This window comes from Schistocerca nitens, chromosome 1, assembly GCF_023898315.1.
Source record: "Schistocerca nitens isolate TAMUIC-IGC-003100 chromosome 1, iqSchNite1.1, whole genome shotgun sequence".
Lineage (NCBI taxonomy): Eukaryota > Metazoa > Arthropoda > Insecta > Orthoptera > Acrididae > Schistocerca > Schistocerca nitens.
Window position 1 is genome coordinate 33,102,228 of NC_064614.1, and position 16,316 is coordinate 33,118,543.

The 16,316-nt window shown below is 43.8% G+C and overlaps 1 protein-coding gene and 1 pseudogene across 1 annotated transcript in view; one reads left to right on the forward strand and one right to left on the reverse strand.

The window, feature by feature from the left end:
- The window catches only part of LOC126263057 (Down syndrome cell adhesion molecule-like protein Dscam2), a 551,657-nt gene that overhangs the window by 464,338 nt on the left and 71,003 nt on the right, over positions 1-16,316 (reverse strand). The window contains exon 4 of the mRNA XM_049960035.1: positions 2,955-3,075. Coding sequence (XP_049815992.1) covers positions 2,955-3,075 — 121 coding nt within the window. The remainder of the gene's footprint in view (positions 1-2,954; positions 3,076-16,316) is intronic.
- Positions 11,473-11,589, forward strand: LOC126207690 (5S ribosomal RNA; annotated as a pseudogene).

Sequence of the window (16,316 nt, forward strand, 5' to 3'; positions counted from 1 at the left end):
GACGAAAAATCTGACCATTCTGTAATAGCTCGAGTGAAGTACTTTAATGAAAGAAGTTTGACAAAATCTGTGGCAAAGAATTTTGACCAAAGAACTTTGACAGTGTAATATGGGCCTTGGACACAGTAGCAGCACCCAGTGTATCGCACGAGTGTTTTATACGCGATCTTCTTTATGGATCAGCTACACTTTCCTAAAAGGCTCCTAATAAATCGACGACAGCAGTTGCCACCCGAAGAAGTTGAGACTTCCTAATATTTTAATAACGGACAGTGGCGGTGGCAATCTTTTATTTTTTTAGGGTATGCCAATCATGGGTGGTTGCATGGTGGATTTCGATTTTACTCAATGTAGTGTGTAAATAGCTAGCCGGCCGCTGTGACCGAGTGGTTCTAGGCGCTTCAGTCCGGAACCACGTGGCTGCTACGGTCGTAGGTTCGAATTCTGCCTGGGGCATGGATGTGTGTGATGTCCTTAGGTTAAGTTAGGTTTACGTAGTTCTAAATCTAGATGTTAAGTCCCATAGTGCTTAGAGCCATCTGAGCCATTTTCTAAATGGCTAGTAATTTTCTTATTTTCTCGAAGTTGGATTTTGTGACAATTATAAATAAAATCCACTCTATTTTATAATAGTTTGTTCTTAACGTGGAAAGGCTAGACGAGTGCTTTTTACGGAAGTACAGATTATTCAAATGGTTCAAATGGCTCTGAGCACTATGGGACTTGACATGGGAGGTCATCAGGCCCTAGAACTTAGAACTACTTACACCTAACTAACCTAAGGACATCACACACATCCACGCCCGAGGCAGGATTCGAGCCTGCGGCCGTAGCGGCCACGCGGTTCCAAACTGAAGCGCCTAGAACCGCACGGCCACTCCGGCCGACTACAGATTATTGCCACATATATGATTAATTAAGTAAGAAAAGTAGTTCTTTCTGAAGGAAATGACAGATAAAGCCGTAAAAACATTAAAAGGAATCCTTGAGAAAAAAAGTTAGGAAAAAACGTTTACATATGTCTTATATGATATTCTCAGTTGGTAGATGTTCGTCGCGTGTTTAGTTTTAGCATCACTAAATGAAGCGCTGTTAATTCTTTGTGCTATTCCTGTGTGTAGTAAGGAAACATAGAGTGTTATCCGAATTTCCAAAAGATATACTGCTTGAAATTAAATATTTTATTTCGAGGCAAAGTATTACTGACGACATACGAATCATATATCATCTGAAAAGGGTGAGAATACATGTGATCATTTAAGTGTTTATAACATTGCACCAAAAGTCAATGGCTGCTTATGTGGAATGGTAGTACGTAGGTAAATAATTCACGTTAACCAAATGCTTACAATTGTTAATGTGTCAGGATTGTCGAGGAAGGGAAAGCAGTGGGCACCCGTGAGGTGAAAAATTAAACATATTTTAAGTGCATGGTTGTTTAGTGCCGTACAAAGGAAAGGCAGGCCTAGGGAAGCCGCCGAAACTGAGTGGGCTGTTGCCCAAAAGAGTAGGAGGGGAGAGCGTCTGGTCGGGTCGGAAGCTGCCAGCAGAAGGGAGCGGACGGCTCCATCCCACGTGACCGCCTGAAACCCTCACTATTGGACAGCCAAGTTGTAGACACACAGTTCGGTAGCATTACCTCGTCAGCAACACGAGAGTTTAGCAGCTGATCGTTCAACACGTGAGTTTCAGAGTGGTTCTGTCCGGTTTTGTGCAACGTGACTGATACGCTGAAACTAGCCGCCAGGCAGAACGCACTGACGAACATGGAGTAAAAAATAAAAATCAAATTTTTATACTATCAAATCCGTAACGGCTCCCACTGCACACAATAAAGCATGCCAATCTATATCTGAATCTGTGGTTCGGAATGCTGTCGTAGAGAAATTATGTATTGAAGATAGAAGCTGTCCTTTCTGACAAGAGAAACATCTTAATGGATTTTTAACGGACATCTCTAGTTAAGCAAAAGCTTGGTGTGTAGGGATCTAGAGAAGTCACCAGTCAAGACGACAACCCTACGCCTTGGCCGGGAATTATTTATTATACACTACTGGCCATTAAAATTGCTACACCACGAAGATGACGTGCTACAGACGCGAAATTTAACCGACAGGAAAAGATGCTGTGATAAGCAAATGATTAGCAAAACGTCATTTTTTCGGATGAATCCAGGTTCTGTTTACAGCATCATGATGGTCGCATCCACGTTTGGCGACATCGCGGTGAACGCACATTGGAAGCGTGTATTCCTCATCGCCATACTGGAGTATCACACGGCGTGATGGTGTGGGGTGCCATTGGTTACACGTGTCGGTCACGTCTTGTTCGCATTGACGGCACTTTGAACAGTGGACGTTATATTTCAGATGTGTTACGACCCGTGGGTCTACCCTTCATTCGATCCCTGCGAAACCCCACATTTCAGCAGGATAATGCACGACCGCATGTTGTAGGTCCTGTACGGGCCTTTCTGGATACAGAAAATGTTCGACTGCTGCCCTGGCCAGCACATTCTCCTGATCTCTCACCAACTGAAAACGTCTGGTTTATGGTGGCCGAGGAACTGGCTCGTCACAATACGCCAGTCACTACTCTTGATGAACTGTGGTATCGTGTTGACGCTGCATGGGCAGCTGTACCTGTACACGCCATCCAAGCTCTGTTGACTCAATGCCCAGGGAGTATCAAGGCCGTTATTACGGCCAGAGATGGTTGTTCTGGGTAATGATTTCTCAGCATCTATGCACCCAAATTGCGTGAAAATGTAATCAAATGTCAGTTCTAGTATAATATATTTGTCCAATGAATACCCGTTTATCATCTGCATTTCTTCTTGGTGTAGCAATTTTAATGGCCAGTAGTGTAATTTAGAACCACTTCAGTATGAGCTGTGGGAAGAGGTACAACGTCCACTAACAATGCTCCGGCAGCTGACTACTGCGTATACTCACGTGAATGTCGGGGCTGGGTTGGCCTGAGCTGCACAGCTGAGGGTGACGTCACGGCCCTCCGCCACCGCCAGCGACGTGGAGGACCGCTGCGTCAGCCGGGGCGGCATGCCTCCCGTGGCTTCTGTGGACACGGCACACCACACTCACAGCGTCTTACCAGGCAGTACCACGTGGTCATCCTTCCTCAGCTATCCGAGGACTATTCTTCACGTCATTACGTAGATCCCTATTTATTTAGTCACAGATCGACTACATTCTATTTGTTGAACTTTCATTATTAACAGAAGATGGCGATGGGAGTGGAGGAGACAAATCCCAGCCCCCCCCCCCCCCATCAACACACATTTTTCCGCAAGGAAGGGACAGTATATATTGCGAATATATAGAAAGTAGGATCCTTTATTGTATGATTATATGATAGCAGAACAAACACTGGTAGCAGTTACTTCTGTAAAATATCTGGGAGTATGCGTACGGAAAGATTTGAAGTGGAATGATCATATAAAATTAATTGTTGGTAAGGCGGCTACCAGGTTGAGATTCATTGGGAGAGTCCTTAGAAAATGTAGTCCATCAACAAAGGAGGTGGCTTACAAAACACTCGTTCGACCTATACTTGAGTATTGCTCATCAGTGTGGGATCCGTACCAGGTCGGGTTGACAGAGGAGATAGAGAAGATCCAAAGAAGAGCGGCGCGTTTCGTCACAGGGTTATTTGGTAAGCGTGATAGTGTTACGGAGATGTTTAGGAAACTAAAGTGGCAGACTCTGCAAGAGAGGCGCTCTGCATCGCGGTGTAGCTTGCTGTCCAGGTTTCGAGAGGGCGCGTTTCTGGATGAGGTATCGAATATATTGCTTCCCCCTACTTATACCTCCCGCGGAGATCAGGAATGTAAAATTGTAGAGATTCGAGCGCGCACGGAGCCTTTCCGGCAGTCGTTTTTTCCCGCGAACCATACGCGACTGGAACAGGAAAGGGAGGTAACGACAGTGGCACGTAAAGTAAACTCCGCCACACACCTTTGGCTGTCTTGCGTAGTATAAATGTAGATGTAGATGTAGATGTAGATGTAGGGGGCATGGAGGGGGTGGGGGCACTAGCTCACCCTACCTAATGGTGGGCTGGTATTAGGCACGATGCCTGTGCCTTGTACTGATACCACACATATAAAGGCTGTTACAGCGCTAAATACAATATTGTACACGAAAAAGTAAACGACTAACTGTTTGTCTGCTTGGGTCATTTGTGTATTAAATGTGTCTCAGTGGTCAACTATTGAGCAGATTAAAATAATTTAGTACGGTATGTAAGCATATTGTCATATCGCTGGCTTGGTTGCGGAGTATCTTTGCGGGCAGCCGCGTCAGTCGAGTCGAGCATGGGACACGGAACTGTTACGTTGTGTTGCGTGTAGCTCTGCATGTGAGAGGCAGGAAGTTGAAGTGATGCTACAAGTGCTATTACGGTAAAGTGATGAAATAAGCACAGGATTCAGAGGAAAGTGCGTCAAGAAGTAATTTAAAAATGAGCAGTGCTGCTGATAACGTATTTGTGTATTCTCTCGTTGCGTGTCGTACCGCACAGTATCAATCATCCGCGCCGTGTTCAGTCTCCAAGAATGAACTGATGTGAATCAGTAGAAATTAGTTACCTTAAAAGAGTGCAGTTAAGTGCCAATGTCTTGTAGCGAGCGAGAGGACATGCGTTCGATCATCGCGTTTCCGCATTATCAACAATCAGCCTTTCCGCGCCGCGACGGTTACGCGCACGCTCGTACAAGAGAGAACTGAAAAATTAACTTTACGGACAGTGTCATATCATTACTAGTGTGAAGGAGGGCTGGCACCAAAAGAAATGTGTGTATGCCTGGCGAGCTTAAGAACTTTCGCGCTATCTTTCGGCTTCCGCATCAGCAACAATCACCCGCGTCGTGTCGGTTACACGTACGCTCGTCTGAGTGATATTGTGGCCTGGTAATCATTCATTAATTGAGATAAACATTTATGAATTAGAATGTAAACAGTGCGACCTGTGATTTCCTTTAATCGTCTTCAAATATAGTTGTTCATACCAGACGTAGAACAGTGTTGTGTTCTGCTGATGAGTGGCTTCCCTGACTCGCTTGCATATTTCGATAGATAATTTCAGGCAAGCCAGCAGCAGTGTGGAGCAGAACAGTACGACCGCCGCGGGATTATCAGGTACGTGGTGTGGACAGGGCGCACGGTCTAGAAAAGCAGAAGCGACAGCCAGTTTAAGGGTCCCCGACCCCCATTTGTACACCCGGGCGTGTTCCAAGTAGTGTTCTTGTGAAAAACAACTTATTTGCCAAGTTCACTGTGTTAACACAATTACTGCATAATATGTTTCGGCAATATGTATTGCAATCTTCAGATCCATAAAATCTGGCATTGGTAGTTATATCACGCAGTACTTAAACACACAGTCGCATTAGGACTACACAGTATACTGTCCCACCCAACATGGCATTATACCACGGACAGGCATGATGTGGTATGCTTTGTTCCTGACATTCGTACTCCAAGTTGTACATGCAATATGATAGCACACCTGGCATGTCATTGTAGGGCCTCGACTTTCCTATGCATATTGTGTAGTCCTAATGTGACAGCGTGGTCTCAGTTGTATGATGTAACTACACTCCCCGGTTTTATGTATCTGAAGGTGGCAATACATAGGGATCTTGGCAAATAAATTGCTTTTCACAAGAACAGTACAACACAAATTTATAGCTAGTTTTCTCCACTGAATGATAATTTCAGGTAACCACAAAATAATTTTCAACGAGGAATTTCCTTGGGGCATGTACGTACACTGGTGAGTCGAGACGTTATGACCGCCCACTTAATAGAGCGTTTGTCCTCCCTTGGAACACGGTATATAGGCAATTCTGAATGGCATGGGTGTGACATGTCCTTGATAGGTTTCCGGAACTATGTGGCACAAGATATCTGCGCACTTGTCACGTGGTTTCCGTTAATTATGGCCAGTGGTTTGTAGGGACAGATCCCATCCGGATCTTCGTAGGGACAGATCCCATCGGGTTCACATTACACGAATTTGGCGGACAAGACATCAAAGTGAGTTCACTATCGTGCTTCTCAAACCACTGTGGCACGATTCTGACCTTTTGACATCGCTGCCATCGCTGCCGGGAAAGGCCTCAAGCATGAAAGGATGGAAGTGTCTCCAACGTCCACGTCGTCCACAACTGTCAGGGCGCCTTCGATTACTACCACAGGTCCCATGGTAGTCCACGTGAATTTCCCTCACAGTATAAAACTGCCTCCACTGACCTGAGTCAGTGGCACGGTGCATGTTTCGAGTAGTCCTTCGTCTGAATGATGACGTATCTGGGGACGACTATCTGATGTAACAAGAAACCGCTGTTCTTCTGGAAGAAGAGTACAAGTCAATCTCCGTAATTTAACTGGAGCCGCCTGTCCTTGTTCCTGAATGTTATTTATAGTTGTGCTTGTTTCTCTGCCTCGTGATGGCTGGGTGTTGTGTGCTGTCCTTAGGTTAGTTAGGTTTAAGTAGTTCTAAGTTCTAGGGGACTTATGACCACAGCAGTTGAGTCCCATAGTGCTCAGAGCCATTTGAACCATTTAGTTGTGCTTGTCAATAACAAACCCAAAAAATACCTTGTTGGTTAAACTATTAAAATAAGTTTATACAGTTTTATTTTAAGAAGGTTGTTACCGGAATGAATATTCCGTTCCGCAGTGGAGTGTGCGCTGATATGAAACTTCCTGGCAGATTAAAACTGTGTGCCAGACCAGGACTCGAACCAGGAACCTTTCTCTTCGCGGGCAAGTGATCTGCGGACTCAGCTACCTGAGCACAACTCGCGACCTCCCCCCTCCCCCCGCCTTCCCCCACCAACCGCCCAACAGCTTTATTTGTGGTAGTACCTCACCTCCTACTTCCCAATATAAACAGTTTTCCTGAGTAACTTCCGTGGTTCTAGTCCCGGTCTGACAACAGTTTTCGTCTGCAGGAAGTTTCAGAGGTGTCACTGTTCTTGTAAGGTATACCAATTTTTTCCTATTTCTGCACTCATACCATTTGCCTCAAAGAGGAGAATTGTTAACTTTTTGTCTTTATGATTCACTGTGCCATCTGCCACCTGAGCTGGTGAAGTCTACCCAAATTAAGTTTGATTTTTTTTCTTCACATACTTGCGTTTTTTTTTTTTGTTCCTGTTAACAAATTTTAATTTCATGTTCTCATTTCGTCCTACACTTTCAAACAGTACTGTTTAATGCATACATTTTGTGATATTCTAATGTTGTTTGAATGAAAATCTCTTCTTCTCTTTAAAACCCACCCTTTATTCCATTTGAGCTTTTCTTTTCCTGTCATCGTACCTGCAACATCGTATGAGGTTTCCCCGAAAAATCTTTCATAATTAAATGCACCTGTTACTTATGTCTGTGTGATCTTAATTTCGAAGATTCTTAACTTTTTGTAATTAAATCTTTTAAGTTATTAAATCTTACAATTACAAAATCGACAGCAGCCTAGGTGGGCGATGAGAACCATAGACCTTCTACGAATCGACATCAAATGATCATCGCGTGCCATATCAGTCCACAGAAAACGCTGGCACGAACTGTTCATTGCGCTATTGCTATTCATTGAAATATTCATTGCTCTTCAAGTAATATTATGTTTCGAGAGCAATGAAAACGATTTATACCTTCAGCGTGTCAGTGCGTACTGAAAAGTCTTTTTTTATTTTGCCCATCAGATGTTATGATATGTTAACCGGGGACCTAGAAACGACGGAGAGGCTCCGTCCCCGCCGCAGCGGTCCTCAATCCCACGACGACTACCGCAGTCCACTTCACCCCTCTGCCGCCCCACACCGAACCCAGGGTTATTGTGCGGTTCGGCCCCCGGTGGACCCCCCAGGGAACGTCTCACACCAGACGAGTGTAACCCCTATGCTCGCGTGGTAGAGTAATGGTGGTGTACGCGTACTTGGAGAACTTGTTTGCGCAGCAATCGCCGACTTTGTGTAGCTGATGCGGAATAAGGGGAACCAGCCCGCATTTGACGAGGCAGATGGAAAACCGCCAGATGCCAAGTTCGTTTTGTTTGCCGATGATACAAACTTTGCAATAAATAGCAAATCAAGTGTAGTCTTAGAAAGATGAGCTAAAAAATTATTTGTGGACATTAATCATTGGTTCCTAGCCAATTCCTTGTCACAAAACTTTGAAAACACACACTACATGCAGTTCAGAACTTGTAAGGGGTGTCCCACGACAATATGCCTAACATATGATGACAAGCATATAGAAGAAGTGGACAACGTTAAATTCTTGAGATTACTGCTTGATAATAAATTCAACTGGGAAAAGCACACCTCATAACTGCTGAAGCGTCTTAACAAATCTCTATTTGCAATGCGAATTGTGTCAACATAGGGGATATAAAAATTAAAAAGGTGGCATATTATGCTTACTTTCATTCCATAATGTCAAGTGGGATTATTTTTTGGGGCAATTCATCAACGCAAGCTAAAGTTTTCCGGGCACAAAAACGTGCAGTAAGAGTTATATATGGTGTGAACTCAAGAACATCTTGCAGAAGCCTGTTTAGGGAACTAGGGATACTAACTACTGCTTACCAATATATTTATTCCTTAATGAAATTTGTCATTAAAAATATATCACTTTTTCAAACCAACAGCTCAATTCATGGAATCAATACTAGAAATAAGAATAATTTTCACAAGGATTTAAAGTCACTTAGTCTTGTTCAAAAAGATGTGCATTATTCAGGAACACACATTTTCAATAGCTTGCCAGCAGCCATAAAAAACTTAACAACCAATGAAATTCAGTTTAAGAGAAGCCTAAAGGATTTATTGGTGGCCAACTCCTTCTACTCTATTGATGAATTTCTCAGTAGAACCAATAGATTTATATATATATATATATATATATATATATATATATATATATATATATATAATCTAGCTTCTGCACCATTTCAGTGCAGTAATGTGTTCACTGTAAATAAGTATTATAGTAGTTGTATTACACGTTTATTACCTTATAAATAAATGCAAAAAAGTTTTTTTTATTTTGAATTCAGTGCATTAGTATTTGTAAAATGATTCTTTCATATAGTGTTCATTAAAAAATGATGATCATTCCACGTGGGACCTGTGGAATGGTACATTAGCTTATTTGTTTGAGGTGTAAGTATTTGTCATGTATTGTTGTTTTTCTGACATGTTCTACATCCTGGAGGACCTCCTCACTATGGATCAATTGGAATGAAAGTAAATCTAATCTGATCTAAAAACCATCCACAGACTGGGCGGCTCACCGGACCTCGACACATTTCCGCCAAGCGGATTCGTGACGGGGACCGGCGCTCCTTCCCGGCCGGAAAGCAGTGCGTTAGAAAGCAAGGCCAACCGCGCGGGCTGCCCATCCTCGTAACGGATGCAGCAGACATTTCTAGATGCTATTGGTTACACGGCTTGCGTGCTCCGAACGAACTGCGATGGACGACCGAAGAATTTCTGCAGTGTTGTTTATGACTCCACTTGCCGCAGCAACTCACTGTCAGTGTCAGAAGGTTGCTGAGCGACGGATGCCTGAAAACGGCTGCTCAGATCGCCTGCCCTTACGGGGGATTAATAATGAATCAAAGCGGCGCTTTGGCTGGGTTGTGCCTGAGAACTTCGTAAAGCCACCTTTCTGCCGGGAGGCCTAGCGCGTCATCTCACGTGCTTCCCCACTAAACCCCACGTGATGCTTCTCACAAGGGAACCTCCCCATCGCACCCCCCTCAGATTTAGTTATAATTTGGCACACTGGATAGGCCTTGAAAAACTGAACACAGATCAATCGAGAAAACAGGAAGAAGTTGTGTGGAACTATGAAAAAACAAGCAAAATATACGAACTGAGTAGTCCATGGGAAACATAGGCAACATCAAGGATGAAATGAGCACAGGAGCGCCGTGGTCCGGTGGTTAGCGTGAGCAGCTGCGGACCGAGAGGTCGTTGGTTCAAGCCTTCTCTCCAGCAAAAAGTTTTAATTTTTATTTTCAGACAATTATCAGAGTTCAGGCACTCACACATAATCAATTTGGCTCTCCAAAATTCCAGGACATGTTCAGATTTGCTTGGACATATGCAGGATTTGACGGTCTACACACGGAAAATTTTGAAAACGTTACAAACATATGTTTTGACAGAGCACAGAGAAAACTGTGCGACTGTGAAACTGTTGCATTCATTTGTTGCAGTTTATGTGACACACTCTTATGTTTTCATCACTTTTTTGGGAGTGATTATCACATCCGCAAGAAAACCTAAATCGGGCAAGGTAGAAGAATCTTTTTACCCATTCGCCAAGTGTGCAAGTTAGGTGGGTCGACAACATACTCTTGTCATGTGACGCACATGCCGTCACCAGTGTCGTATAGAATATATCAGACGTGTTTTCCTGGATCAAATGTTTTCGGTTCCCATTGGAGAGGCACGTCCTTTCGTCTACTAATCGCACGGTTTTGCGGTGTGGTCGCAAAACACAGACACTAAACTTATTACAGTGAGCAGAGACGTCAATGAACGAACGGACAGATCATAACTTTGCAAAAATAAAGTGAGTAAACTTTTCGCTCGAAGGAAGACTTGAACCAAGGACCTCTCGCTCCGCAGCTGCTCACGATAACCACGGGACCACGGCGCTCCTGTGCTCACTTTCTCCTTGATGTTGCATATGTTGCCCATGGACTACTCAGTTTGTATATTTTGCTTATTTTTTCATAGTTCCACACAATTTCTTCCTGTTTTCTCGATTGATCTGTGTTCAGTTTTTCAAGTCCTATCCACTGTGCCAAATTATAGCTAAATCTGAGGGGGGTGCGATGGGGAGGTTCCCTTGTCAGCTGACAAGCGCTGCCTGAACGTGAGCGCTACGGCGGTCTCCACTCAGCGGCACTTAAGTTCTTTAGCCAGGATCATCTCTTAAGGCTCAACGTGCCAAAGTCATATCGATCGTGAGAACAAAGTCGTCTCTTAATCGTCCTCACGTTCAAGCCTACTTTTATAAAAACTCTACACCTAATTCCACGATTTATTTCTTTCAGATATGCAACATTTGATTCTCAGCAGCACTAAAATTATGTAAAGTATTAATTGTCCAGCCATCTGCTGCAGATGTGCGAAAGCATTCGTTGACTGTGTCAATCGCAAAGGCATTTTATCACAACACGACTCTTGAGGGTTCAATGGATGTACGTTAGAAACGTTTTATAAACGTAAGACCACGTAAAATTGGTTGGACAGCTCATTTCAGAGGACGGAGGGCGGCTTGGGCTGCCCACAGCCACTAAGGCCAGTAACAGACGATTGTGTACACAACGGTCTTAGGACTGTGTCCTCAGAGGATTACACAGAGGTGTGAGTCAATAATCTTCTCAGTACTCAACATGTGTCATCTAGAACATGTATTAGTAATGCTGGGCAACGGCCTTGCCGCAGTGGATACACCGGTTCCCGTGAGATCACCAAAGTTAAGCGCTGCCGGGCGTGATCGGCACTTGGATGGGTGACCATCCAGCCACCATGTGCTGTTGCCATTTTTCGGGCTGCACTCAGCCTCGTGATGCCAATTGAGGAGCTACTCGACCGAATAGTAGCGGCGTCGATCAAGAATACCATCATAACGACCGGGAGAGCAGTGTGCTGACCCCACGACCCTCCTATCCGCATCCTCCTCGGAGGATGACACGGCGGTCGGATGGTCCCGGTAGGCCACTCGCGGCCTGAAGACGGAGTGCTTTTAGACATTAGGACGTTAGAGATGGCGATATTTATGTTATATATTAAAATTAAAAAGAATTACAAAAAAATGTATGCATGTCCGAAGAAACATTGCATCGAACTATACAGATACTGTAAACTATAGACGCTGCTCTGCCGTATTTCATGCTTAATCTGACGGGCAAAAACAATGTCTCTCCTTGTGTGGGAATCATATGATTTATGCCTGCAGTATGGGACGCAGACAGTAGCACCATTAAGGATACTCCTCGTTACGGGTCTCTTCCCACAAAGTTTGGGTCCCGAAATCGTTTTCCACGTGCCCTCCAGAGGTGAATTCGTCGAAAATCACTCTCCAGACAGTCCAGGTGGCATGTCGACGGCTCCGCTCTAGTCGTTCCCTTCAGTGTAGACACACCAGAGGTAAACAGACAACAGGCCACCAACAATAAAGACCGCTGTGTTGAAGCCTGCCGGCCGAAGTGGCCGTGCGGTTAAAGGCGCTGCAGTCTGGAACCGCAAGACCGCTACGGTCGCAGGTTCGAATCCTGCCTCGGGCATGGATGTTTGTGATGTCCTTAGGTTAGTTAGGTTTAACTAGTTCTAAGTTCTAGGGGACTAATGACCTCAGCAGTTGAGTCCCATAGTGCTCAGAGCCATTTTTTTGTTGAAGCCTTCTGCTCTCCGTCTGCCTCGATACAACACCTCCATGAGGTGCTGCGAGGTCAGATGCCAGTTGCAGTGCAGTACTAAGGCAGTACTGTCATGCCCTTACTGTCAAATAAAGGTCCACTCTTTCTGATGTCCCACGTGGTCGGCTCTGTCCTGGCCTCCGTGATATAGTTTCTGCCTATATAAACTGTCGCCTCATCCAAGAAACAACATTATGATTCACACTAAGTCATCAGGCCATATTAGTTTGCGAATCTCCTGCTTCCATTCTTCGTATGGCCCTCCACAGCAGGGAACCTGTAGGCGTATTTTCTGTGCCACACTGCACCGTCTGTGACTGTGTACACAGCGATTGTGAATGTGGGACTACCCTGCAAACACTACCCCAATTGATAGGTGCCCTGAAGTCATTGCTGGCGTGGTTGTCCATTGATCGGAAAGCCATCTTCCATGCAGAACATGAGCGTAACATCTACATCTACATACATATTCCGCAATCCACCATACGGTGCGTGGCGGAGGGTACCTCGTACTACAACTAGTATCTTCTCTCCCTGTTCCACTCCCTAACAGAACGAGGGAAAAATGACTGCCTATATGCCTCTGTACGAACCCTAACCTCTCTTATGTTATCTTTGTGGTTTTTCCGCGAAATGTAAGTTGGCGGCAGTAAAATTTCACTGCAGTCAGCCTCAAATGCCGGTTCTCTAAATTTCCTCAGTAGCGATTCACGGAAAGAACCCCTCCTTTCCTCTAGAGACTCCCACCCGAGTTCCTGAAGCATTTCCGTAACACTCGCGTGATGATCAAACCTACCAGTAACAAATCTAGCAGCCCGCCTCTGAATTGCTTCTATGTCCTCCCTCAATCCGAACTGATAGGGATCCCAAACGCTCGAGCTGTACTCAAGAATAGGTCGTATTAGTGTTTTATAAGCGGTCTCCTTTACAGATGAACCACATCTTCCCAAAATTCTACCAATGTACCGAAGACTACTATCCGCCTTCCCCACAACTGCCATTACATGCTTGTCCCACTTCATATCGCTCTGCAATGTTACGCTCAAATATTTAATCGACGTAACTGTGTCAAGCGCTACACTACTAACGGAGTATTCAAACATTACAGGATTCTTTTTCCTATTCATCTGCATTAATTTACATTTGTCTATATTTAGAGTTAGCTGCCATTCTTTACACCAATCACAAATCCTGACCAAGTCATCTTGTATCCTCCCACAGTCACTCAACGACGACACCTTCCCGTACACCACAGCATCATCAGCAAACAGCCGCACATTGCTATCCACCCTATCCAAAAGGTCATTTATGTAGATATAAAACAACAGCGGACCTACCAAACTTCCGTGGGGCACTCCAGATGATTCCCTCACCTCCGATGAACACGCACCATCGACGACAACGAACTGGGGTCTCGCGACAGTTTGTATAATTGTATCGTTAATTAGACACAAGACGGGGAAGTAGCAGTTTGTTGCTTTAATTTTGGACACCAGTGTATTTTTTAATTGTTATTTTCTTGAATATTGAAAGTTGTTTTATATTAATCGAGTTGCTGAGATATTTTAGAAGATACGTCGAACTCCTTAAAATAGTGTTCTGGTGAAATATATCTGAAATTATTTAGTTGTCCGGTGCAATAAATTTTTAACCTGCCTAATGTGAGCTGGTACATATCCTACAGCACATAATTTTGAGGAACGTCTTAAAAATTTGTAACTATAATTTGGGGAGTAATTTCGAGTGTCACCGGGCTACTGTCGTGGCGTGTTTGGATAGAATACAATATCCACATGTTTAACTTGGTTCCGCAAGAATTGTAATCGTTGTTTGAGGAATGCTAATATTTCTTATTTTCCAGATGACTAGAAGTATTGCCTTATGTAATCCATTATAATGGCTCGTACGGAAATTTAGCATTGAACCTTGTATCTTGTGGACGCCCTCCGTCTAAGTAGCTTCCAGCGCAGTTTGTTGTGGTATGATGTTTATATGAATTCTATACTGATCGCCGGCCGCGGTGGTCTCGCGGTTCTAGGCGCGCAGTCCGGAACCGTGCGACTGCTACGGTCGCAGGTTCGAATCCTGCCTCGGGCATGGATGTGTGTGATGTCCTTAGGTTAGTTAGGTTTAAGTAGTTCTAAGTTCTAGGGGACTTATGACCACAGCAGTTGAGTCCCATAGTGCTCAGAGCCATTTGAACCATTTTGAATCTATACTGATTTCTTTGGTGTGATGAATCTGGTTTCTTAAAATTCATTTTATTAACTAATTGTACGATATAATTGTAAAATTTTGACTGATTCGTTGCCAGATACACCTCATTTCAAAAAATTATTTTATTTACCAACTGTATGTTTTTAATTAATAAATCTCTGAATTTGTCATTCTACACGTTATTCACCCAAACCTAGCTCCACATATACTAGTGGTACAATATCGATAACCATTTATCTGCTTCGATGATAATATTTAATTCATTTGTATAGTTTTGCTCTGAACTAACGTTTGTATTGATTCTATGGCACTGAATCGACACAAATAAAGAACGTAATAATTTTTTCGGCCTATGGTCACAGTGAGACAGCACTTGGCTCTAAATAAAACAACTTTCTGCCGACGAAACTACTGAACTTGTAAACTCGTCATTGTATTGAACATAGAAATGGGATCCTGACATCACCTGTGAGCATTTCTGGGGTAAGAGTCAGCAGTCAACTAAAATGCTTTACTGTACTAATATGAAAATATCAGGGAGAGAAAATAATAACAGAGCATTGATGGTTAAGAGGAAAAGACACTAAGGTTGAGTCAGTGCGTCGATGGAAAAAAAAAAAAATTCTCGTCATGAGAGGTTTAAAATGGTGTTGGGAGTCGAACATCGTGTCGTTTCCAAAGGAATTACCCCAGAATTTGCCTTAAGAGATGTAGTGATACAACAGGAAATGCTAAATCTGCATAGGTGGAAGAGAATTAGATTCCCAGTCTTAGAATTCCATCTAGTCACATGCCTTAATCACAGCTTTAATCAGAAATCTCGGTAAAAATTGTAATAATCGATTTTGGAAACACTTCTAACAATAGATTTCACTATTTTACTTTGGCTGATAAACATGTCATAGCGTAAATAAAACAGAAATTATGTAAATGCACTGAAATGGAATGAATGGATCTACATATCGACAATCCCACAACTACACACATCAAAAAGAGTTTTGCATCACCTCGGTTCCGAGAGTTCCGGAACCTGTACAGAAAATTGGAACAGAGATCGACATAAACATCATTTCCGCCCTTTTTACGGCTTATCAAATCCACAAAAAATGTTCAAATGTGTGTGCAATCTTATTGGACTTAACTGCCAAGGTCATCAGTCCCTAAGCTTACACACTACTTAACCTAAATTATCCTAAGGACAAACACACACACCCATGCCCGAGGGAGGACTCGAACCTCCGCCGTGATCAGCCGCACTGTCCATGACTGCAGCGCCCCAGACCGCTCGGCTAATCCCGCGCTGCAAAGCCACACACTGCATGTTGTACCACCTTACAGCGAGACCTTCAGAAGAGGTCGTCCAGATTGCTGTACATACCGGTACCCCATATACCTAGTAGCACGTCCTCTTGGAATGATGCATGCCTGTATTCGTCGTGTCATACTATCTACAAGTTCATCAAGGCACTATTGGTCCAGATTGTCCCAATCCTCAACGGCGATTCGGCGTAGAGCCCTCAGAGTGGTTGGTGGGTCAGGTCGTTCACAAAAAGCCCTTTTCAGTACTCTATTCGAGCGATGTCGATATCCTGAAGGAAGTCATTCACAAGATGTGCATGATGGGGGCGCGAATT